The following is a 23,029-nucleotide window of genomic DNA, read 5'->3' on the forward strand; positions in this document are numbered from 1 at the left end:
GAGTTGTTGCATTTTGCCATTGATATTATGGGCATTACTTCAGTATTATTTTAATGATGCCTACTATCCCTGTTGTTTGTACATAATTCTTTTTTCTGTTTTTTTTCCCAACTTTGTTTGGATGCTGAACAGCTGGCTGCCAGTTTAATTAATAAGGATCTATTATGGTTTACCCATTTTGAGAAGAATTTTGGCACCAGTCTTCACTGTGTATTTATGGACAATAACCATAATGATATTTATCTTGACACCATGTTCAGATTTTTTGAGAAATCGAAATTTGGGGTTTCATTCGCTATAATCTAAAAATAATCAAAATTAACAGAAATTAATGTCTGAAATACCACTCTGTGTAAAGAATACAGATAATATGTGTCTACTGAACTGAATTAATGAAATAATTAAACTTTACAGTGATATTCTAAGGTACTGCGATGCCGCGACGTCAGTAAATGTGCCTAGAAATAATAGACTCGGTTGTAAAAAAATCCTCAAGATCTCCCACCCAAGCTGCAGGTGCAGCCTTTGTCCAGTAGATGGCGGGAGCTGACCGTTTCAAAGCAGCGAAGGTTTCAATTGGACGAAGAAGAGGGAGGATCGCTGTCATGGCGGCCAAGGTGAAAGTTTAACGTGTTGTATTTGGACGTTTTTCGTTGTTTAACCGTGTATTTTCAATGAATGCATGCGTCATGTGCTATAGTAGTTCTGCATTGAGGTTTAAATTTGCTATTTATGTGACTGTCATCTTCCAGCTGTTGGTGCTGGGCTGTAACTCCCGATGCTAACTGAGCTTCACTGGATAAGTCTCAGTTTAAGCGGATGATATTTCTACATTAGATCCCTTTAAGACACCAGAGACAGCTGCCAGAGCTCGATATTTGCTTCTGCCGACTTTATATCCCCTTTTACGTACACGCGGTAACATTACAAACACCTTTATTAGCCGTCTGCTTGGCTAAAAAGCAAAAAAAATAACAAAAAAAAAGCAAACGGTTGTTTACATTTTTTATGATGTTACTGTGTGACGTCAGGGCTTTCAGCAACAGAAATAAATTACTGTTTACATCAGAGTTCTTAAGTTAGCTTTAATTATAATAAAAGGATACATAAACCAAAGTAAGATACAGGTTTCGTACGTACTGTCTATACCAGGCACTACGTGGTTTTACCTGTGATTTTGCTTATACTCAGGGAGACTTTAAACATAACCTTCGCGTATTTCCGTTTTCAGCAAACAGAATTCTTAAGAAACGCTGGATTTAATTGTTTTTCAAAAATAATTAAACAGTTATTTAAAATAATAATAATTAAATCCAATGAGATAAAGCCTCTGTTGATTTTTAAGCTAGAAATGTTTGGATTCTTGTGTGTGAGTCAAAACTAAGATTTTTGAAAATTACCTTCTTATAAGCTGCTGTTACATAAATGATTCATACACACATACAGGTGTGCTCACACACGTAAATCCCCTCCATATATGACACCATGATATAACCATGACTCTTCTTATGTATTTACACAACTCTTTTTGTATTTATCTATCCTATTTAACAAAGGTTTAGATTTAAAACAGAGTTCTTATATTGGGAAGGCCTGTCACATTGTCAAATTTCACTGGATGAAGGTATTGAAATAAGCAATAAACAGAAGGCACTATTGTTGTTTTGACATACTCTTCCAAATATATAACTTTACACTTCCAAAACAAAACATGACAGACAATCTTCAGAAGAGAAAGCAGGTAAGGAAGAGAGCTGGTAATGTTCTCTAGTTGTAAAACACCGTCACGCTTGCCTGAGATTATCATCCACGATGAAACCTCACCGTCTATACCTCTAAACACCTGTGAATCCTTTTACCTGATTCACAGGTGTTGAGAGGTATAGAAGGCGAGGTTTCATCCTTCTATACCTCTATACCTTCGACTTTTATTTAAAAAGTCGAAATAAAAAGACTTTCGACTTTTTATTTTTTTTTTATTGCGTCGCAAGCGTTAGACAGCAGAAATAAAACATGGCAGATCGAAAGGGAAGAGCAAACCTGCAAACCGCGGCTGACCTAGAAAACACCCACAAGGGGGAAACTGGCCTGCAGAACAAGGGATGTGAAGCTGATCAAAGTTTGCAGTTTGTTTTGATGTTCGCTTCTTTGCACAAGCAATTTTTATTTTTTTGCATAAAGAAGAGGCGTTTCCATGGTAAAAATCTTGAAGTTCAAAGTGTGGCGTTTTGTCATTTTTACGTTTTTTTTTTGTTTTTTTTTAACAATTCATTCAGAAACTCAGAGAACGCTCATCAGGTTTCGTGTACAAAAATACGACGACGACAACGTGGGGCGATTTTTGGGAGATGATTCAGCGCAACCTGGTGCCGTTATTTCACAGCACTTCATTATGAACGTTCAACTGAATCTTTGAGTATTGTAAAATATGCTGTTGTGAAACAAAATTAGACTTAAAAAAATAATGTCTAATTGTGCAGTTTGTTCATTAATGAATTAGATTGACTCCAGCTGAGCATGTGCAGAGTGCATCTTGCTTCTGATTGGAGAAAACGTTTGTGCCCCTCTGTCTCAGCAGCCCCCTGGTCGCCCCCCACCCCCACCCCCCACCACCACACCTCCACCCGCCGTCTTCCTTTTCCACTCAGACATCACATCAGTCGGTCGTCTTTCAGTGACAACAGCAACTGCTGCTGCATTAAGCTGCAAAGTGCTTCATTTACAAAAAGAAAAAAAATGTTTAATCTTTTTTCCCCCTCTCCAGGTGGTGATGGTGGCCGTCCCCACGGTGCTGGGAATCGCCTCCATCCGCGTGTACACGGTGAAGGATGCTCCTGCGGACGGGCTGGTTTCTCGAGACAGGGTACGGCCGTCTGTCCCGCAGCATCGCCGTGAGGCGGCGTGGCTCGCTGTGTTTTGTCTCAACTCGCCGTGTCTCTCCAGCTGAACGTCTACGTCCCGCTGCCCAGCGCTGACCCGCCTAAGGTCGTCCCAGAAAGTCCAGGACTTATCGAGAGAGGGCTAACGACGACCAGAGAGAGCGTTTTGCCCGCGGTCCGAGCTGTGAAGGTATTTCTTGCTATATAATGTGGAATATAGTAGGAAACATCCAGGCAGTAGAGTGTTGACGTGGAGAAAAAGTGAAGATTGAGCAAGTCAGCAGAATTTGTTGGCGGACCTGCAGAACTCTCAAAACGTTGGAGTTCAACTGGAGAGTTTGACTCCAAATTTAGAGCTGAACTACTTCTGGAAAAAAGAATCCAATTCTTCTTCCTTAACAGTTGGATTCTTCCATTACAAAGATGAAAATGGCCAAAAATAATGACATTTTTAATGCAAAGTTGCTTTAAAAGTCAAATAAAAGTGCCAACTTTGCATTAAAGTGTCATTATTTACCAAATAATGCAAGGTTGGTGCTTTTAATTTACTTTTTAATGCAACTTTTAAACAACTTTACATTAAAAGTGTCATTAGTTACCCATTGACACTTCATGACAACATTCATAAAGACTCCTTCCTGTTCAAAGCAGGTGTTAAATGATAGTGCCATATTTGTCTTATGCACACTGAAGGCTTCATATCTTGCACCTGCAGCCTTGGCACCTTCTCTTGATTTGATTTTTTTTTCTTTTTTTTTTTTTTAAATTTCTGTTCCTCTTGCTTGTGGTTAGCGCTCCATCCCACGAAGCTGCAAGTGCTAAGTGCGGGTATGACGTTTGCAGAGCGCACCAGGAGTTTGACAGGAAACAGTACTCTTTTTTTTTTTCTTCTTCTTTTTTTTCTGCAGTTCAGAGCTGTTGTTGTGTTAACAGCGGGGAGATTTGACAGTTTGATTATGTGAAAGAGCTGAACAAAAAATAAAAAACAAACACAACAAAAACCCGACACTGATTGATATCTGCCTTATTCTTTATAACCTTCTTATAGTGTTTTATTTCTCCGTACAGGGTGCCTGTGTCTCTGTAAAGCGGAGTAGCGTTAATCTTTACCATGCAGGAGAGGGTAAGTTAACAGAAAGCACAAAATACTTTGATTACAAACTTTCTGGAGTCATTTTTAACAAATCATCTCAGCGTGTAGTTGTGTGTTGCATAGTTGTTCCAGTTTGGTGAACGAAGCAGGATTTTTGAGTCTCGCTGCCAATTAGGTTTGCAGGCAAAATCCAAATTTGTTGAAACAAAACACAGTTTACTCATTTATTCCTCATTATAACACATTCTTGTTTATAAGTGTGTATAGTAAAGAGCTTCAATGGTTGCATCAAAACATGGACTGGTGCTTTACTACCTGGTTAAAACGTGACGAAGGCGAGAAAAACATCCAGAACGTTTAGAGAAGAGATGACAGCCATGCAGGAAACGACAAGAAGAAAGGAAAACCCCCGAATCTTTACAGAGATACAGTCGGAGGGTTTGTGAGGTCAAAGTTGAAGGATCAGTACCGTAAGATGTCTTAAATTCATAAAAAAAAAAAGAAAAAAAAGTTGGGTTCAAAGGCATTAGTCACAGGTCTTGGCAGGACTATTTCATCTGATAGGTGTCGTTTTTGTTCTTCTTGTGGGGATTTTCTGTCAGGCAAAAGTTTGAGTCACATCCACACATCTCCATTGTGTTCTCTGTGATTCGAGGTGGTTGTGGCTACCGCTAACTAGCTGCTAATAAATCCTTCCTAGCTAGCAAGCTAGCTTGTTTTTTCAGTCTATACCCAAGTGGCCGTCGCAGTCACCTGACCATGACTGGAGGTCTGACATTCCTAAAGCGAGTCGTAACAGAGCGGAGCTGCTCCAAGTACTAGAGATGCTGGTCATGAAGGGGTTAACGACAGCAGATGTTTAAAGTTGCATTTTATGCTAAATTTGCAGAAACCAGCTGAAATATTAGTTATATTTTGTTCCGATGGCGGCATTGAGGCCCTTTCAGTCAACAAGTTGAGTTTATAACTAAGGAGTTTGAGTAATGCATCTTTTTGAAACTGTCTCTGTTTACGTTTCCTGTTTTCTAGACGTTTATTACTACTTGATAGACCCTCCTCCAGGTTTTCCGCCCAGATTTGGAACCGTCACCATGGCCGGCCTGCTGGGCATGTTCTTGACGAGAAAAGGTGATGTAGTTTCCCGTTTCTGCACCACGAGTATTTTTAAAATTGTATCATCGGTGGTCAGCGGGTTTTCTGGTCCGAGTTCCTACAGCGACTTGAAAAGCTTCTTTTTCCAAAGCCGCCATTCGTTTTCAGTCTTGAGCTGTTGCAGACAGAAGTATTAAACTTGACAGGATAAAAAAACAGGCTTTTACTCTTATATGTAGATTTTGTTTTTCTCCCACCAAAGCGGATGTGAGATCAGAAACGGTGCCACAGCTGATTCCTGTCAGCCACCTTGGAGTTTCACTTGAAACGTCTTTTCCAGGGAAAACGCTACGTCGTCCGGCTCATCACTTCTGATTTTCTAAAGAAAACAAAAGAAATAAAAATAAATCAGCAGAAAAAAAGTGATGGTGAAATTCACTGACAAGCTTTCGAAAAACTGAAGTTACTAAAACAGTTCCAAATTAATCAGCATTAAATGTCCATCCATCCATTTACAGTGACTCGCAAAAGTTTTCACACCCTTCTTCTTTATGAGGTCACTTTACAACCACAAGCATGAAAACGTTTCATTGGAACAAAAAGTGGTAGACAATTTCACACACAATTCCAACAATTTTTTGCTAATAAAAATCTGAAAAGTGCTGTGCAAAAGTTTTCAGCCCCCTTGGTAAAATGTTTGCTGGTATACAAATGTTGAACAACAACTGCTCTGATTTGATCGGTCAGGTTAACACCACTGGACCAGAATGTTCCAGAATTGAATCGAACCATCCGTCGTCTGATTGGTCAGTTTGATCTGTGGCCGTCCAATCAGGTCCAGATCTGAAATACTAAAGTTTCGAATAATTTTTCTACCGACAAATTTAAATATTTCAGCCTTCTTTTATCCGACAGGTTGTTAAAATTTAAACTCCTTTTTTTATTTATTTTAGATTTTTTTAAAAATCTAAAAAGAACTTTTAGATCTAAAAAAAAAAAAAGTTAGATCTAAAAAAATCTAAAAACAATTTCAGATTTTTATTTTTAGATTTAGTCTGGACGTGTTTAGACTAAATGCATGTCTAAACATGCATTTAGTATTTTAAACATAAAATCCTTTTGTGTCGCTAGTATCTAGAGGGCCTCGTAAAAACTTACAGTGGACTGGATTTGGCCTCCGGGCCTCCAGTTTTGACACACGTGGTTCAGATTGAAGCGTATTCGGCCTAGTCAAAGACCATAACTACATCTAAGTAAGTGGGAATCTGTGGCAAGACTTTGGGAAAATATTTCTCAGGAGACGTAAAGAACTGCAAACGATTTCCGACCACAGAGGAGCCGAATAGAAATGCACACCGCACCTTTCAGATTTCTGTCTGCAAACATTTAGACCTGAAGCCTTATTTTATGGCTTTTTTTTTTTTTTCTTTAATGCCATTTATCATGTTCCAGTTGTTCAGCAGGTGTTTTGGCTGCCCAGCCTGATTGATTTGAAGCAGATTTATAAAAAGCGACTTCTCTTCGCTCGTCGTCTCAGTTCCACCTCTGATCAGAAGAGCAAGCGATCCTCTTCTGATCATGCACCGGGTTTAGTTTTCACCGAAACGTTTGTCATGTTTAAATTTTTTTTTTCCCCCATCATTTCTCCCTGAAGAGCGATGCTTCTATACGAGTCGTTTAAACTAGAACGAAGTTTCCATCCTTGAAAAGGTCTCCAGCACGCTGGCTGGTTTCAGACAGGATGTGAGGAGGAAGGGTTGTTAAAAACAACGTCTTTGAAATTATCCCTGCTTTGTCGAACAAAAGTGTGAGAGACGTTTTCATCGAAACCGGCAGAAAGCGGAACCGACCTGATCGCCTCTTGTTTGTCACGTTAAAAATAAAAAATAAAAACCTTTCCAGGCTCCCGTTTCAAGAGGTTAGCGGTTCCGTTGGGTCTGATGAGCGCCGGGGCGTCGGTGTGCTACCCAGCCCAAGCTGTGTCTGTGCTCAAGGTAGCATTTGTTTTTGTCTTTTTTTTTTTTTTTTTTTTGGGGGGGGGTGGGGATTTGGGAGTCATTTCAGATGTAATGCCTCTGCTTTCCCACGCTCCCTGAAGGTGACGGGACAGAAGGTGTACGCCGCGGGGCAGTGGAGCGCCGCCGCTGCGTCCTCTCTGCTCGCCGCCAGGGAACCTGTTGCCAAAGAGGCCGCCGCGTCGCAAACGCAGGTTAGAAACGGTCGGAAACGACGCGGGTTGATCGGGGCGAGGGTTAAAACGGAGAGCAGATTCAAATGAGTCGTAGTTTTAGTGTGACTTAACCAGAAACTCTGGTTCAACCTTTAAAGGGACGACCTGCTTCCCACTGGCCGGGTTCAGAAATCCCCAGTGTGTCATCGCCACGATGCGGCTCAGACTCCATTTCCTGGACTCGTACTTTGACCTTTTTATAGATTATTGGTAATTTTGGGGAATCTGCCTTTGATCTGCTCAGAGTTATTTTCTGCTGTCTAATGTTTTAAAATTACGACTTACTGTTTATTATCGAATGTTTAATAAGTAAAGCGCTTTTTTTTGGTGTCTTCTTGTATAAGTCATAAAGTTGCCACATTTTATAAGAAGTTTTAAAACAAATGTATATAAATTCAAAGTTACTCTTTTTCTACATATATTATTAACATTCATCGCTAACTATGTTTATTAATATCGTTTATATTATACTGTAATTATGTGAACTTCAATTAAAATGAAAAATATTGTGAACGTCCCTGTTCATCCTTTACATGAGATTCTTATTCAACAACAGAGTGTTTTCAGTCAGAGGCTTAGTCAAAGGTGCTGTAACACAGACCACTAGAGGATGCTTCCTGCCCACATCTAAAACTTTTTTATGTTGCTTTCAGTGGAAGTTGAACAATAAAGAAAAGATACTCATTCCTTATATTTAGAAGTTTGATGATATTTCCTATGTTTAAAAAAAAAAAGTAATTGTTATTTCATTAAAAAATTTAACCAAATTTTTATAGCAGATATTGCAAAAGAAACTATATATATGTTGAAGCTCTAAATAAATTTATTTTAGCTGAACTGAGGGCAAAAATCGCTGTTGGTCTCATCAGGCTGGTTTGTCTGTAAGTAGGATCAAATTGTCCCAGAAGTGATTACCATAAACAATAATACAGCTGCTTTAAGACTATTCTTCAAGGAATATAGTGATACTGGCAGAATAATGCAGGTTGGCCCTCTGACAGTCTAACGAACTTAGTGGAGATCGCTTCACGCCAGAAGATATTTTAAATATCCAAAATAAATGAAGAAAAAAACAATTGAAACGAATAAATAGAACGAAAATAAAATCTACACACAACCAAAACCATTAATGAAGCTAATTATGAAAGGCAAACAGAATTACCTTTTAAAAACATGAGAATGGAAATGTTCTAGCTGATTTTAACATATAATGTGATTAATTGATTAACTGTGATGAACTTATGTACATGTTTGAGTTTGATTGAGTCGATGTGGTCGGACTGAACCGACTTTATGTCTTTACTGAACTGGATCTGGATGATCAGTGAAGTGGCTTCACACAACACTGGTTGTGATTTGTTGCTATGTAATCAAACCGAATCTAAATGGGATCTTCACTGTGGGGCCGGTGGTGGTTTCATCAAAAGCAGGCTCTGTTGGCCAAAATATTAAATCATTCTGGAGTCTCCTGGATGACCTTTAACCCCCTAAATAAAGCATAAACATAAATTCCTACTACTATTGTTTTACGGTGTGAACTCTTGATGCTCTGCTCTCGCCCCAGCCTCCGTCGGAAGCCGATCCAGAGTCGGCTCTGCGTCAGGAGGAGGCCTCAGCCGACCTTTCCACCCCCGACCTCTTGGCTAAAAGCGCCGCCGTTTTGGAGACAGAGGTGGAATCGGCCGAGTCCGTTCCCATTTCTGACGAGCCGGCCGCCACTGAAGAGCCGCCGGTGGCGCTTACAGGAATATCTCCAGCAGAGAGAGGCACGGCTTTTATTCCTCCGTCTCCTGCTGCGTCTGTCTCCATCGGTTTGTTACGCCTCCTGGAAACTCTGAGGTTTTTCTCTCTCTCTCTCTCTCTCTCTCTTGTCCAGGTTGGTCAGCAGATTTGGAGCCAGTGCAAACAGAGCCGTCTCGTCCCGCCTCAGACGCGGCCGCGGATGGAAACCGAGCGTCGGACGATGTTTCCCTTGACGCGACGCCAGCGGCCGCCGTCCAGGACAAGCCAGCTGAAGGAGACCTGCCATCAGGTCAGGAGAAACCTCGTCTCTGAAGACGACGTGTTCATTTCACACAATCAAAAATTTCTGCTTTTAGATTCTTGCATCTGTGCGTTACCAAAAGAACTGTTCATTTTGTTCGATTTTCGCGTTCCTGTGCAGCACCCGCTGTCGAATCGGCTGCTGAGTTTGAGCCGGCGGAGGAGCAGCAGTCGCTTCCTGCTGTGGAGGAGACGCCAACCTCAACGCTTGTCACGCCGCCGCCCCCTGCAGAGGGAAGCAGAGAAGGTAGATTTAACTCCACTGATTGGGATCTGTGGCAGAAATGACGTCAAACAGGCTGGAAAATTAAAAATGAAAAAAAAAAAAAAATGTGGGTTTTAAAACATTTTGTTTTCCATTACAGGGACAATATTTGGTGTTTTTAGCAGGATTTTATGTCGCAGTAAAACACAAATTGATTGTGCAAAGGTGTATGCAGTTTTACTGAGATTGCTTCAGTGTGTTTTTAGCTCAGTCTGAGTGGATCAAGAACATTTCTGAACGTAACTTTTTCAAGGCTTTTCACAATTTTTCATCTGGACTTTGACTGGGACATCCTAACCCAGCGGTGCCCAAAGTGGGTCCTGGAGGCCCGGCATCCTGCATGTTTTAGTTCTCTCCCTGGTTTAACACAGCTGGATCCAATGATGGCTCGTTAGAGGCCTAAGACGAACATGGACAAGCTGAAAAGGTTGTTACTACCAGCAGGAGGAGAATAAAACATGCAGGATGCCGGCCGTCCAGGACCGACCTGTCCAAACACATATGATTCATTCTAAGCATAAGATTTGTCTCTGTGCATCTTTGCACCAATTTTGATCAGATTGTGTAGAATAAAAAAAATGTAAACATCATGTTCAGTTGAATTCAGGTTCATTTAATCAAGAACAGAACAGAAAACAAAGTTACATGATAAAAACAAAGCAACCATTGTTTTTGTATGAAGGTTTTCTAATTCGAACCGTTTTCAGGAGTCGGCACAATCAGAATAAGGATCTCTAATATCTACTGGTTTTCTTCTTGTTTTTCTTAAATAAACAGTGACCCTGCAGACAGACTTTCCCACCTGAGCTGTGGGTTTCTGGATCTCCTCCAGAGTCGCCTTGTTTCTCTCTGCTGCTTCTCTTACTTTCACCGCTTCCCGTCTCCTAACCTGAAGGCCGTGACATTCCGTTTCAGGCGAGCAAAGCGGGTCGAGACCAGCTGCATGCCACACCTTTCAGGTTTTTATCTGTAAGGTTTCTGACAGCAGTCTGTCCGCTCGACGCCGCCGCGCCCGTTTGTGTCGGCCTGAGGCGAGCGAGATGCTTCGTTGTTGCACGACAAACTATGTAGAAGTTCAAAGGTCACCTTCGCGAGCTGCTGCCATTTCCTTTCTAAGAATGAGCTCAGCCGTTTTCACTACAGAAAGCGAGGCGCTCTTTTCTCTGACACACGCTTTCGTTTGCTCTGACGATAATAAACAAAAAGGGGGGAAAAACTCCCATAAGACTCCTCACCCGGTGATTTAACTCCATAAATGCACTTTAATTGAAAACGTTTACGTTTGCTTACGTATCCGTTAGTCTGCGTAGGCATTATTCTGCCGCACAATTCAGAAGAAAATCTCATTCTGTTACCAAAACCAGTTTTTCCACTTTCTTCTACTTATGCATCCTAGTTACTGACACAGCGATCGTCACTCGGCTGTATTTTCTCAGTCTCATAAGATGAGAGATAAGCCTGCAGGATGCTGCGGCTTGGCTCTTCTATGTTTAGCTCTTCTCAGAATGTTCACTAATTTCGCTCCGTGGCGTTTTTCTGTGCGCCTGTTACTGAGATTTCCCGTCGTTTCCCATGTGTGTGTGTCTCTCTCTCTCTCCCCCCTGCAGAGGGCTCCGGTTTCCAGCCAGACCCGGCTCTCATGGACTTCGGCCAGTCCAGCCCCGAAGACGAAGACCTGTACAGCACACGCAGCTGAGACGGGCCGGCCTCAGCCGCGGCTCGCCTCGACGGATTCACCATCAGACGTTTCCATTCTCATAGTTTTCTTTCTTTCTTTTTTTGTTTGTTTTGTTTTCTCTGCCCGAGTTTCCACAGAACACGTCCGAATAATTTGGCACTGGCGCTGCATTGTGATGAATTTCGGTACACAAACACAGAGAAACCTGGAAAAAAAAAAAAAACCCAAAAAAACCCAAACACCCACAATTACATTGGAAACGGCAGAATGTGGAACCGTTTCTGTTCAAACATGCAGGAGTTTTCCAACCATCAATTATGCAAAGTGCCGTTTATTTATTGTGATCCAGCCCATTTTTGTTAATTTAAAGTTTCCTCTCAGACGACGACTAACGGAGGACTTGTGCTGCTTCACGCTGTTAGATGGGTGGTTAAGGAACTCAGAATAAATCTTTATTTTTTTGTGAGCTCATGTTGGATCGCGTCATGTTTTAAATGCACTGCAAAACATGAATGTATTTCTATGAATTTAACTGATTTTTTTTTATACACAATAATCTGTGCTCATAATTGCACTGCATCTGTCTACTTTTTCTCTTTTTTTTAACAAAGGTATCTTTTACATTTTTGGAGCCAGAAAAAGACCCTGGCAAAACCATAAACTTATTTTGATTATTGTTTTCTCTCCCTTCATGGCTTTAATCTCGACCAGATGACTGGAAAAGAGACAAATTTAGTGCTTCAATTGAATAGTTTTGCATTTAATTTGGGTAATTAAATACTAATCTATTTCCCATGAATGCTACATATATTGAGCTTTGCAAAGGTGTTTTTACTTTTTGGAGTTTTGTAAACTTACGACATAATTTTTCAATGTATTTTATTAGGATTTAATGTGATAAAGCAACAAATATAGTGGATTTCAAAGGACACACTCCCTGCTCTGGTTCAACCTGTAGGTCAGAAACCAAAGTAAAATAATAAAAATCCCACAGTCCGTCAATTTGATTATGACGGTTTAAAGTATAAGAGTAGCTACAAATTCAGTATATTAAATAATTTTAAAAAGCAAAAACTATCAAAATGAGCAGGAGCTGTTCCTCCTGCAGCAGCTATCATTAAACTGTAAAAGGTCACTCAGAACAAACGTGTGACCTGAAACAGTCTTACTTATAAAGAAAACATCTCTTCTACTCTGAAACATGGTAGTGGCAGCATCATGCTCTGACGACACTTTTCTTTACCAGGTCAGAGTTGATGGGAAGAGGAATGGAGCAAAACACAAATCCATCCTGGAAGAAACTCATTTCAGAGGGTGCAGCTGTTTTTGGACTGGGGTCAAAGTTCATCTTTCAGCAGCTCAGCAAATGTAAACATACAGCCAGAGCTATTATTGTTTATATATCGCGACATATTTCTGTTCTGGAATGGGCCAACGACTCAGCTGAAACCTGTAGCAAAAGATAAATCAGTAAATATTGTTTCAATAAGTCAGAAAACACATGTGGATCATATTTTTCCAGGAACAAAAGCCGTTTATCCATTTCCTTCCACTTCACTGTTTCAGGGTTACTTTGTGGATGTATCGTCTGTCACATAAGAATTATGGTTGCAAACGTGAAAAAGTTTTTTTTTTTTTTTAGTTAACTAAAGCCAGAGATGTTGGCACCTGTAAAATCTCCTTACCAAATTTTAATGCTAAAATGATTTTCCTCTAATCATATTCAGCTAAATTTCTCCTCATTTGCCCTTTTATCCTTGTTTCATGTCTCTTGAGGGGTTGAGGGCGTTGCTATGCTAACATTAGCAGCCATTATGCTAACACTGGTAAAGTTGTATGTCATTTTGCCCAACCATAAAATGGCTGCTCACATATGGCTATGTTGCCGTGTACTCATTAGTTGGACCAACCCAGAGACTGACTCATATGAACCAAATGTTGGTGATTAAACAACAATTTAACCCCCAAATTTCCCAAACATTGCAATGTGTGAAATTAAAAAGGCTTTACAGGCCATTAAATCACCACTTACACTGCATGGAAAACTAATGTTAGTCATGGAAAAGGTCTCGTTGAGAACAAGTGGGAATGTTCTGTGTTCCTTTGTTAAATTTTAGCACCACCTGTTTATTTGAGCGAACATCCAGTAGAGAGGGAACATGGTGTCCAACTCTTTATAGCCGCTTTATTGCTCCTTAGAGGAACCAGTACAGGACTACTGGACCTCATAAACTCTCCATAAGTCCACCCACGCCATGACCCTTGGGACTATGTGTGTATGACTGTACGTGAAAGCTCACGTGTGGGTAAATCACCAAAAAAAAAACATTAAGAAATAGTCGTTGCAGTGGTAGCACACCCGTGGGAGCAACACTTTCTGTGGCAACAGAGCCAGGGGGGGTAAAGAATTTGTTGGCTGGTGTAATTGTGGTTGGTTTTGTGGTTTTGCTTTTTATTTCTTTTCTCAGATAAACAGTACCAAATGTTCTAGTTAAGGATGGGTGTCAACAGAAACAGTTTGTGATATTGCTAAAACCACATAGAATATAATGTCTCTTAAAATCTCAGAAGGGAATCCTGAAAAGTGAAACGTGTTCCTCACATCACGTCATGAAGAACATAGATCATGTTACAATAAACTGTGGCCTCAATGTCATAGCCCCCATCCCAGCATGTGACGCTAACTTTAGCCTCTTCTCAATAATGAGGCTAAATTTAGCCAACATGTCGCATGTAACATTAGCCACTTTTCACTAAAGAAGCTAAGTTAGCTAACATGTGAAGCAAACTTTAGCCCATTCTCACTACAGAAGCTAAAGTTAGCTAACATGTGTAGCCAACTTTAGCACCTTCTTACTAAAGCAGCTAAAGTTACTTTAGTCTCTTTTCATAAAGAAGCTAAGTTAACTAACATGTGAAGCAAACTTTAGTGCATTCTCACTAAAGCAGCTAAGTTAGCTAACAAATGAAGCGAACGTTAGCCTCGTTTCACTAAAGCAGCTAAAGTTACTTTAGCTTCTTTTCACTAAAGAAGCTAAGTTAGCTAACATGTGAAGCCAACTTTAGCCTATTTTCACTAAAGAAGCTAAGTTAGCTAACGTGAAGCCAACCTCAGCGTAAACCCCCCACAAAGCTGAATCTAGCTAGTATGTGAGGCTACCTTTAGCCCCATTTAACTAAAGAAGCTAAATTTAGCCAACATGTGAAGATAACTTTAGCCTCTTCTCACCTCTCTCAAGGGTCCTGTCTATTCAAGGCGTCCCACAAACACAATATTTTCAGAGCTAACATTAAAACCAGGCTCTGTCACGTGTTTTTTTTACATATTTTTTATATATATTTTTTTCACCAGAAGAGAGGAAGCGCGGGGGTGGTGCAACTCTGACCTCTTGACCTTCGACCCCAAGAGCCGAATTTTCCATGCAGGACTTTAGGAGGGTTTCAGTAAGAGCTGATTATCTTCTCAGGGTCCCCCACCACCAAATAAACACACAGCGCATTTATCAGCCACAAACATAAACACAACAGTTATGCAAGCCGTCTAAGGGTGTTTGTTAATATGGTATATGATTGTTTAGGCACATCTTCCACTCAATTGAACTGGCTAAATGCATGAACACAGTTCACTCCTCTTTTTCCCATGCCTTGTCAGCGCTTTGCAAACAAAAAAGTCATTGCCGTGTCATTTTTCTTGCATTTCGACACATTATAGCCACAAACGTTAATGTATTTTTAATGGGATTTTATGCAACAAACCAACAGACAAGAGTATGGCTGTGAGTAATTCAATTTAAAGCTGAAAATCCAAAGTCTGTTTGAAAACATTAATAAACAAACTGCATCAAATATCCAGGAACACAGGAGGCAATAGAGATGCAGCCAAAGAGCAAAAAGGAAAGCTGTTGTTGAAACTAAATCTCTTTCGCAGTGTGAAATACGGTGGTGGCAGGATCATGCTTAGTCCAGCAGGGACAAAGAACCTGGGCAGAGTTGACAGGGAAGATGCGTTTTCAGAGCTGCACTGAAATGGCTTTGATAAAAGCACATTACTTTTATAAAATGGCCCAGTCAAAGCCAAGATCTAATGCAATTAAAAATAGTTTTTACGTACACTGCAAAACCACAAAATCATACCAAGTAATTTTGTTCTGGTTTCTAATGCAAATACACTTGAAATAACAAGACATTTTTACCATATTATAAATGAAAACGTTTTCATCAATATTAAGGAATTATTGATGTAAAACGAGCTCCTATATCTCACTGAAAAGTTACTTGCAATTTAGTTTTTTCTTATTTCAAGTGCACTAAGATATTTGCAATAGAAATTAAACTAAATTACTTGGTATGATTTTGTGGTTTTGCAGTGTATTCCCAACCATTTCTGGCCAGTTTGCAAGAATCAACAAATATTTCAGCGTCTAAATATTCTGGGGACATACGTAGTGCTAAAAACACGAAATCAGTCAATACGAAAGTATTGATTTTGTTGTGTGAATCTAAATGTGATGGTTCACAATAATCCACTACTGCTGTGTGGTTCACAGACTGAAAACAGTAATCATCCTTCTGCCATTAGTCAAGAATAAATGCTTCCTGTATATCATTTGTAAAACTTTTATACTTTTTCTCAACATCAGGTCTTAAACCATAATTGTCTCATGTTTTCTGTCTGAGCAACCTTTGACGAACGACGGGCACAAAATAAAGAAACGCGTGATTGTTTTAATCCCAAAACGGTGAAAAAATAATTAGCAGGGATCTGGATGTCCAGTGGGGCCTTGGCGGGGGTCACGGGGGGGTTGACGCTCTCTGCTCTGCTGCCCTCCGTATCTGCAGCCTGCGCAGGCTCTCCCCGTCTCTACATCCATGTGTTCGGGTCATCAGGCAAACGCATATAAACACTCTCTCCCACACACGATCCAACTTGTAAATCTCTCAGGCTTGTAATTTGCCCTCCTTGAGATTAGCGTGTGTTGCCTGACTTCCAACGATGTACAGTAAAGGAGGCTGCCGCGCTCTGCAGGCCGGTTTAATTGATCCGACTGCCGGCTGCATGCAGGGAAGCTGCCACTCAAAATGCTGACACAGGTCGGAGGAGTCGCCGTGAAATGAAATGTGCGAAGGGTGCGTAGGTGTTTGACAAAGATTACATTACTTCTTGACAACTCGTTAGTAGTTGTGGAAGTGAAGTGCTTCCTTTCGCTGGTAAACATATTTGTACCGTGATTATTATCCTGTTGCCGGCTACCGCATTCTTGATTTACTTCATATTGATGTTCATTCACTAAGGGGTTTAATACTTGCATATTTGCCACAGCAATGTATATATCTGCAGCAATTACAAAGATATATTATTTTTCAAAAATTTAAGTGCTCCTCTCAAAAAACAAGACTGTCTTTTTGTATGTTGGTTTTTTTTTCTTCTAGAGTTAGTTTTAAATATATGGACCAACAGGATATTGAGTTGGATTTTGAATAAATAAAGTCAGATACTATTTAAAACAAGAGCTGAAGTCTCATCAGGTCTTTCATGTTAATGAGATGCTAGATCTCAATTAAAAAACCTGGTTAAGGATTAAATTTACAGTATTATGTATTTTCCAGGCACATAGTGTCTAATCAAGTTGCTATGGTAACCTCAGTTGTCATAAAAATGCTAAATATATATCAAAAAGTCATGTTTGATATATTTATAAAAATATAAATATATATATATCTGATCAAGGCGATGCCTTGAAATTGGGTCTCTGTCTCTTTAAGAAGCTTCTGCTCTTTCAAGCACTGCCTTCACAGCGTGTCATCACAACATCACCTGATGAGGAAATAACTTTATAACCTAATATAAACCTAAAAAATGTTGATAAAATAATAATACATGTGTATCATAATAGTATACATAAAGTAAATATGTTTTTAATTAAACTTAATTTTATACATAATTTAAATGAAACAATATTTTGAATTATTAATAAATCCATGAACCTATTGAGCCTAAATCAAAAGTCCAAAAGGGTTAGCAATTTGGGACTTACTTTTCAAAATAAAAGCTTTACTTTGCAGAGTATCTCACAGATTAGATTTAGAAACTGAAAGTTTTACAGAACTACTGAAACAAAACTCGTCAACAGTTTGTATATTTTATTCTAGTTGTATACTAATTATAACATCTACTTATGTTTGTCTGGTTGTTGATGGTTGATAGCATGGAAAGTCCTCTATGAACATAATCTGACTAATTAATAAGAATATATATATACTGGAGTCTTAAAATGAAGCCTGAAGATTAATTTGTTTCTTTTGACCCATTTAATCACTACAGTTTCTGGAACTTAACCAGTAAAAGCAATGGGTTTATACTGGCCTTTGGAAAAAACAAAAGGAACTCTTCAAAATAAAACTCTTGCTATATGTCATGCACGTCTTCCGAGCCTGAAACAGTCATATCACCAAAAAGGGAGAAGATAGAGCATGAAATGTTTGTTGACTAGATTATTTTTGAAATACTCCTTAAAAGAGCAATGTTGATCTATGTTGGGTCACTGCTGAGCAACACGTCAACGTTTAGGCGACAGTTTGGGCCAGAACCGTCCAAGAGGAAAGCACCAGGACCAGGAATCTCTCTGGTTGGTGCAAAGCTGAGAGTTCTGAGGTTATCTGTACAAGTATGCAAAGAGAATGTGGGGTCTGCTGCAGACGCTGCGGACAGACAGCATAACAATCAGACCTGTGTATTTTTCCTTCCAGGTAATAAGACGTTTCCGTCCCCAAAGATGTGTTTTATATGAGTAAATATAGATATTCTTAAGCTGAAAGCCGGATCTTTGAGTACCTCTTTTACCTCACAGAGCTGCAGGGCACGGCCATACTTGGGTTTTCTCTTTTTTTTTTTTTTTTGCAGTATTGGTCCGTTATCTGCTGTTTCTGTTGGCCTGCAATCCAACATGACGTTCTGTTTTTAGTTGCTGCATGTCACGACCAGAAGCCTTTGGCCTCTGCCAGTCTCTGTGAGTTTACTTTTGCCTGCGTGTATGAGATCCGATTAGTTTGAAGTGAAACATCTGAATGCGACAATAAGTGAAATCAGGGGTTCACAGGCAACGCATGTTGTTTTTGCATATTTTAGTGAGATCCCTTACTTACAAGTGTGTTAGAGCAACTGCGCATACCTAGCATGCCAGAGGGGGGAAATATGGTTTTATTGAGTTGTTTTTGGTTCAGAGAGCATAACATTTCAATTTGAAGAGCTGGAGCTCTTCAACAGGCGGAGCATTCCTGATTTCTCACGTCCCTACCGTCAAAATTGCATCACGTCCATCCTTCATCCTCGCTGTCAACTTTCCCACAGCTACTGGCGCAGGAATGTCGCGTTCCTGGTAGACTCTCTGTGGATCACGTTGCACATGTACGACACATTTGATCACGCGACTTCAATGAACGCATGTCAGGTAGAGATTAAGCATACCCCACGTGCGTGCCAGGAGGAGTGCGTGCTGGCGCTTGTTGATCAAAGGAGGTGTGATGCAATCAGTCTCGGGGCTGTGGATGCATCCCTCATCAACTTTCACCGGAGGCTTTAATGAAAACCCACTGGAGGGAGTCTCCGCTGTTGCTTCCCTTTGCCTTCTCATCTTCTCGTTCACTCCCTGCAGTTCCAGAGTGTCCTCCTCCTCATTCATCTCCCAGGCTGCGCCTCCCTGCCTTCTCCCTCTTGTCCCAGTAGCCGGCTTGACTTCCGCTGAGACAGAGTAAATATTTCTCATGGCTTATCTGACCAAAGAGACAGAAAGCCACAGAGCATGTGAGGCTCTTCTAATTAAACCACCAGCCGCCTGCGTTTGATCAGGCCTGGATGTCCTGACAGGTACGGTCGGGCCTTTAGGTTTGACACACCACGAAACCCCCAACTGCAACTGCTCAGAGCTCATGTGTCTGCATCCAATCTTTCAGCTATTAAACCAGCGCACATCTTGACTTGATTTTCCTAAGTTTGGCTTGTTCTGACTGAGGGTCCAGGAAGGGGGAGGTAGAGGATAAAGAGGGAAACATTATGCAGCAAAGAGAGCGACTTTTCTTCTCCGCAATGACTGAGGTGTGACGTGCAGCAACTTCCCTGTTGTGCAATCGTCAAGAGGCTCTCAGGGGGCTATAAGACCCCCGTCCTCATCTGGTTTCTCAGAGCCTCAGATCTGCTCCCTCTGCTCACGCCCAGACTGACGGAGAGGCACGATACAGTCCAGCGCACTCGGCTGGGCGCAATTCTCTTAGAGGGTCGAGCAACATTTGTCAAGATATGGACTTTAGCCAGAAGAAGCACTGAAAAGCTCCTGGCTTTTTCTGCTGGATACTCGGTCATATTAGGTAACATATTATTTGTTTTACCGGGATGGAAACGATAAGATCGTTTGCCAAGTTTTATCTGATTTCAGACCTGGCACTGGAAAATCTATAGTCATGTTTCTATCACTTATTCAGCTGTCTTATCATAATTACCAGTTAGATTTTCATTAGAAAAAGTACTTTTCCTAAAGTAATTTCTTTTTTGAAATTGTAATGGCTGCTTTTAAACTCTTCATTAATTATTAGTTTCACCCCTTGTGTTTTCCACTTTAATAGTTTTGGTTTCTGGGATTGTTATTATTTCTGTAAACCTATTAAATAGTAAATTAAGCTTGCTCTTTTTTCATTTGAAGTCATGAATGTTTGATGAATTCAGTCATTAACACAATAAAGCTGTTTCGCAGCAACCCAATAGGCAGCCAGATTAATACAACCTTTTCCAAGATACTTTATTATGGTTTAACTTCAAGCATTGTGTAATGAATTCCTTCTGTAATTCTTTATCAAATGGGACAGCTAATAAACGATGGCGCCAACTAAAGATTACAGCGTAGGGAAACATAGCCGTCCGTAAAAAGCAGCCTTGGTCTGAAAACTCTCCTGCTTTGTGTTATTTCCAGCTGACCTTGGAAATCTGAAAGAATTTGAAGTCACGTCTTCTGACACGAGAGAACATCTGGTTCCATAATGGCAATCCCAAGTGGCCTCTTCTTTTTCAACTCCACATCCTCCCCGTTTCCAGCGCCAGAGGTCTACGTGAACACCTCGTCGGTTCCTTCCGTTCACCACTGCCAAGACTGGGTTCCGGTGTCCATGACGACGGTGATCCCCACCATCTACAGCGTCATCTGTGTGCTGGGTACTCTGGGCAATGCCTTGGCGGTGTATGTGTTGGCTTGTGGCAATGCCCTCACGAGAACAGTGGCGAACACCTTCATGCTGAACCTGTGCATCTCCGACCTGCTGTTCCTGTTGACTCTTCCACTGTGGGCCGTCTACTACTCCTGGGGCTATAGCTGGCCCTTTGGACGAGTGGCCTGCAAAATCTGTGGTACTCTCCTAAACCTCAACCTCTACGCGTCTATTTTCTTCATCACGTGCATGAGCGTAGACCGTTACCTGGCCATCGTGCATCCTCTCCTCTCGCAGAGGTCGCGGGATTACGAGCGAGCCCGGATCGTGTGCATCCTGGTGTGGGTTCTGGCGTTTGCTTGCTCTTCCCCCCACTTGGCCTTCAGAGAGACCCATCATCTTAAAGAATTTGATGTAGTGGCTTGTGTGGTTTTTTATCCAAATGACACCTGGTTTCTGACCCTGGGCTGGATGAAGGTCATTCTGGCATTTGTGGTGCCGCTGCTTGGCATCTCCTGTTGCTACTGGGCCATTGGGAGACATTTGTTGGCCTACAGAGGATCAGCAAGAATGCAAAATTCACCACCTCCTCAAGCAGGTAATTGTAAATCAGAACGTCCGCCGACTCCTACTGTGCACCCAAATTCATGCACGACCGGACCCATGATGGCCCGCGGGGTAGAGAGGATTTTGTGGACGGTGGCTGCTGTGGTCATGGCTTTCTTCATCTGCTGGTTCCCCTTTCATTGTGTGACCTTCTTGGACCTTTTGAGTAAAAATGGATGGCTGGACAGTTGCTGGGTAACTTGGACCGTCACCAACCTGACCCCACTCACCCTTTGCCTCGGCTTCTCCAACTCTGCCATCAATCCTGTGCTCTACTGCTTCGTCGGGAACCATTTCCGTGGTCGCCTTGGGGGTCTCTGCAAAGACCTGTGTGCTTGTTTGGAGGCCCGTGCGGATCAGCACAGTCAGAAAAGAGGTTCTTTCAGCACCAGGCTGAGCTCCTTCTCCAGGAAACTCAGTGACCTTAAGGACCTGGCGATTGTGGATACCTCAGGTACCCTGTAACAGACTTTTTCCATCCAGCACTGGGAAATATTGACATTCCAAAGTATTAATATGAACTGAAACTTCCAGGCTTGGTTTAAGATGCTGGTTTTATGTATAATAATACATAATATTTCATATTACATGTTTTTGAAAGGAGTACAAAAGTACATCCTAAAAATAAATGGCTAAGAATGCTCAGAAGATGAAGTGAGACATAAAAGTAAAATTGTAAAAATTAAAAACTAATTAAAAATAACCAAAAAAGAGAACATGTGAAGAAATAAGCATGTTGAACTTTAACATTCACTTTTGTCTTAACTGTGCTGGTAGTATGTTTGTCTCTAACGTTGTGACAGTACATAAAAATAAAATAAGCATTTTCAAAACGGTTTGAAACATCTTCATGATTGATAAATTTGCCCAACAAATTCTCAGTATTATTCTGTAGTTCAGGCTAAATTAGGATCTATAGCCTGGACTTGTCTGTGTTACGTAACTTGTGATATTTATTTATTTTTTCTCCCCCACACACTCTAAATGAGTCGGTAGCGACAGAAGGTAAATTGATATATTCTAACAAAAAAAAACCAAGTAGTACTTAAATTTAGCTTTAGCACTGATGTCTAGCTGGGATAGAAACAAGTATTTGACATTTCAGTCACATTTCCTGATAAAATTATGCTTTTTAGACTGAAGGAAAGAGTGGATAAATAATGATAAATAATTTCATCGTTAAATTGAAAAACAAGCAAATCTATTAGGAAGAAAAATGAAACTAAAGAAGTTTTCAAATGTTTTTTGTCATGGGGTCAGTTTTAAAGCCTGGCGGTTTAACACGGGGGTGTCCACTTTTGAAAGCAAATGTGTTGACGTAATTGCTGTGTTTCCTGCTTTCTGAAATGTTTCCTTTCTTGTTTCATAACCATATTTTATGTGGTAAAGTAAAATGTGAGTCAGTGGTTGCTGTAGGAACCGGTTCCATGTGTCTGTACATATGCTAAAATCAAAAGGAGATGCTGCTGGATTATACATGTATGCCAACATTAGCCTGGCAATCCAATACATCTTGCAGTGTTGTTGACAAAAAACCTGTTTATTTACCGCAAATATATCATTGTATTGCTTCTTATGGACAGTTTATTCAGCAAATAAAGAGAACAAGTGTTCATCAAATCAGTGGAACTGTTTTGTGGTTAATTATGGCACTTCCATGTGATTTAGTAACAATCAGATACATACAGAGATTTTTAACTTTCATTTCCCCCCCCAGTCTTCTAACCATTGTGGTTGAGAGCTTCTACACACTACTCTGAGATTACATCCACTTGACAGACAGACACTCAGGTTCAATTTTCCTCTCCTCCCAGAGTGCTCCACTTGGTTTCACTATCTATAATGTCAATGATAGATAATATTGTAATCTCATACCAGTGCCACGGTGATGCGTTCCTGCATTCGAGCCTCTTTTGTCCGTCAAGTGCTACTATTTGTGTCCCCGTTTCAG

At 40.7% G+C, this 23,029-nt stretch overlaps 2 protein-coding genes across 3 annotated transcripts; both read left to right on the forward strand.

Annotated features, from left to right (window-relative positions):
- The first annotated feature begins 513 nt into the window (after nucleotides 1-513).
- apool (apolipoprotein O-like) lies at nucleotides 514-11,751 on the forward strand. 2 transcript variants are annotated; one of them, XM_016672781.1, is made up of 12 exons: nucleotides 514-617; nucleotides 2,765-2,863; nucleotides 2,944-3,069; nucleotides 3,948-4,002; nucleotides 5,002-5,100; nucleotides 6,967-7,058; nucleotides 7,163-7,273; nucleotides 8,859-9,060; nucleotides 9,171-9,326; nucleotides 9,459-9,584; nucleotides 11,210-11,298; nucleotides 11,329-11,751. In XM_016672781.1, the coding sequence occupies exons 1-11, from the start codon at nucleotides 537-539 to the stop codon at nucleotides 11,296-11,298; spliced, it is 1,236 nt and encodes a 411-aa protein (XP_016528267.1). In that variant the 5' UTR covers nucleotides 514-536; the 3' UTR covers nucleotides 11,329-11,751. The 2 variants fall into 2 exon arrangements, with proteins under 2 accessions (XP_016528267.1, XP_007554854.1); XM_007554792.2 differs by having other exon boundaries at nucleotides 11,210-11,751.
- Nucleotides 11,752-18,196: 6,445 nt separating this feature from the next.
- Nucleotides 18,197-22,707, forward strand: agtr2 (angiotensin II receptor, type 2). Its single transcript, XM_007554793.2, has 2 exons — nucleotides 18,197-19,641; nucleotides 20,241-22,707. Exon 2 carries the CDS (start codon nucleotides 20,308-20,310, stop codon nucleotides 21,541-21,543), a length of 1,236 nt encoding a protein of 411 aa, XP_007554855.1. The 5' UTR covers nucleotides 18,197-19,641; nucleotides 20,241-20,307; the 3' UTR covers nucleotides 21,544-22,707.
- The last annotated feature ends 322 nt before the right edge of the window (nucleotides 22,708-23,029 follow it).

The sequence above is a fragment of the Poecilia formosa genome, unplaced genomic scaffold, assembly GCF_000485575.1.
Source record: "Poecilia formosa unplaced genomic scaffold, Poecilia_formosa-5.1.2 Scaffold66, whole genome shotgun sequence".
NCBI classification, from domain to species: Eukaryota; Metazoa; Chordata; class Actinopteri; order Cyprinodontiformes; family Poeciliidae; genus Poecilia; species Poecilia formosa.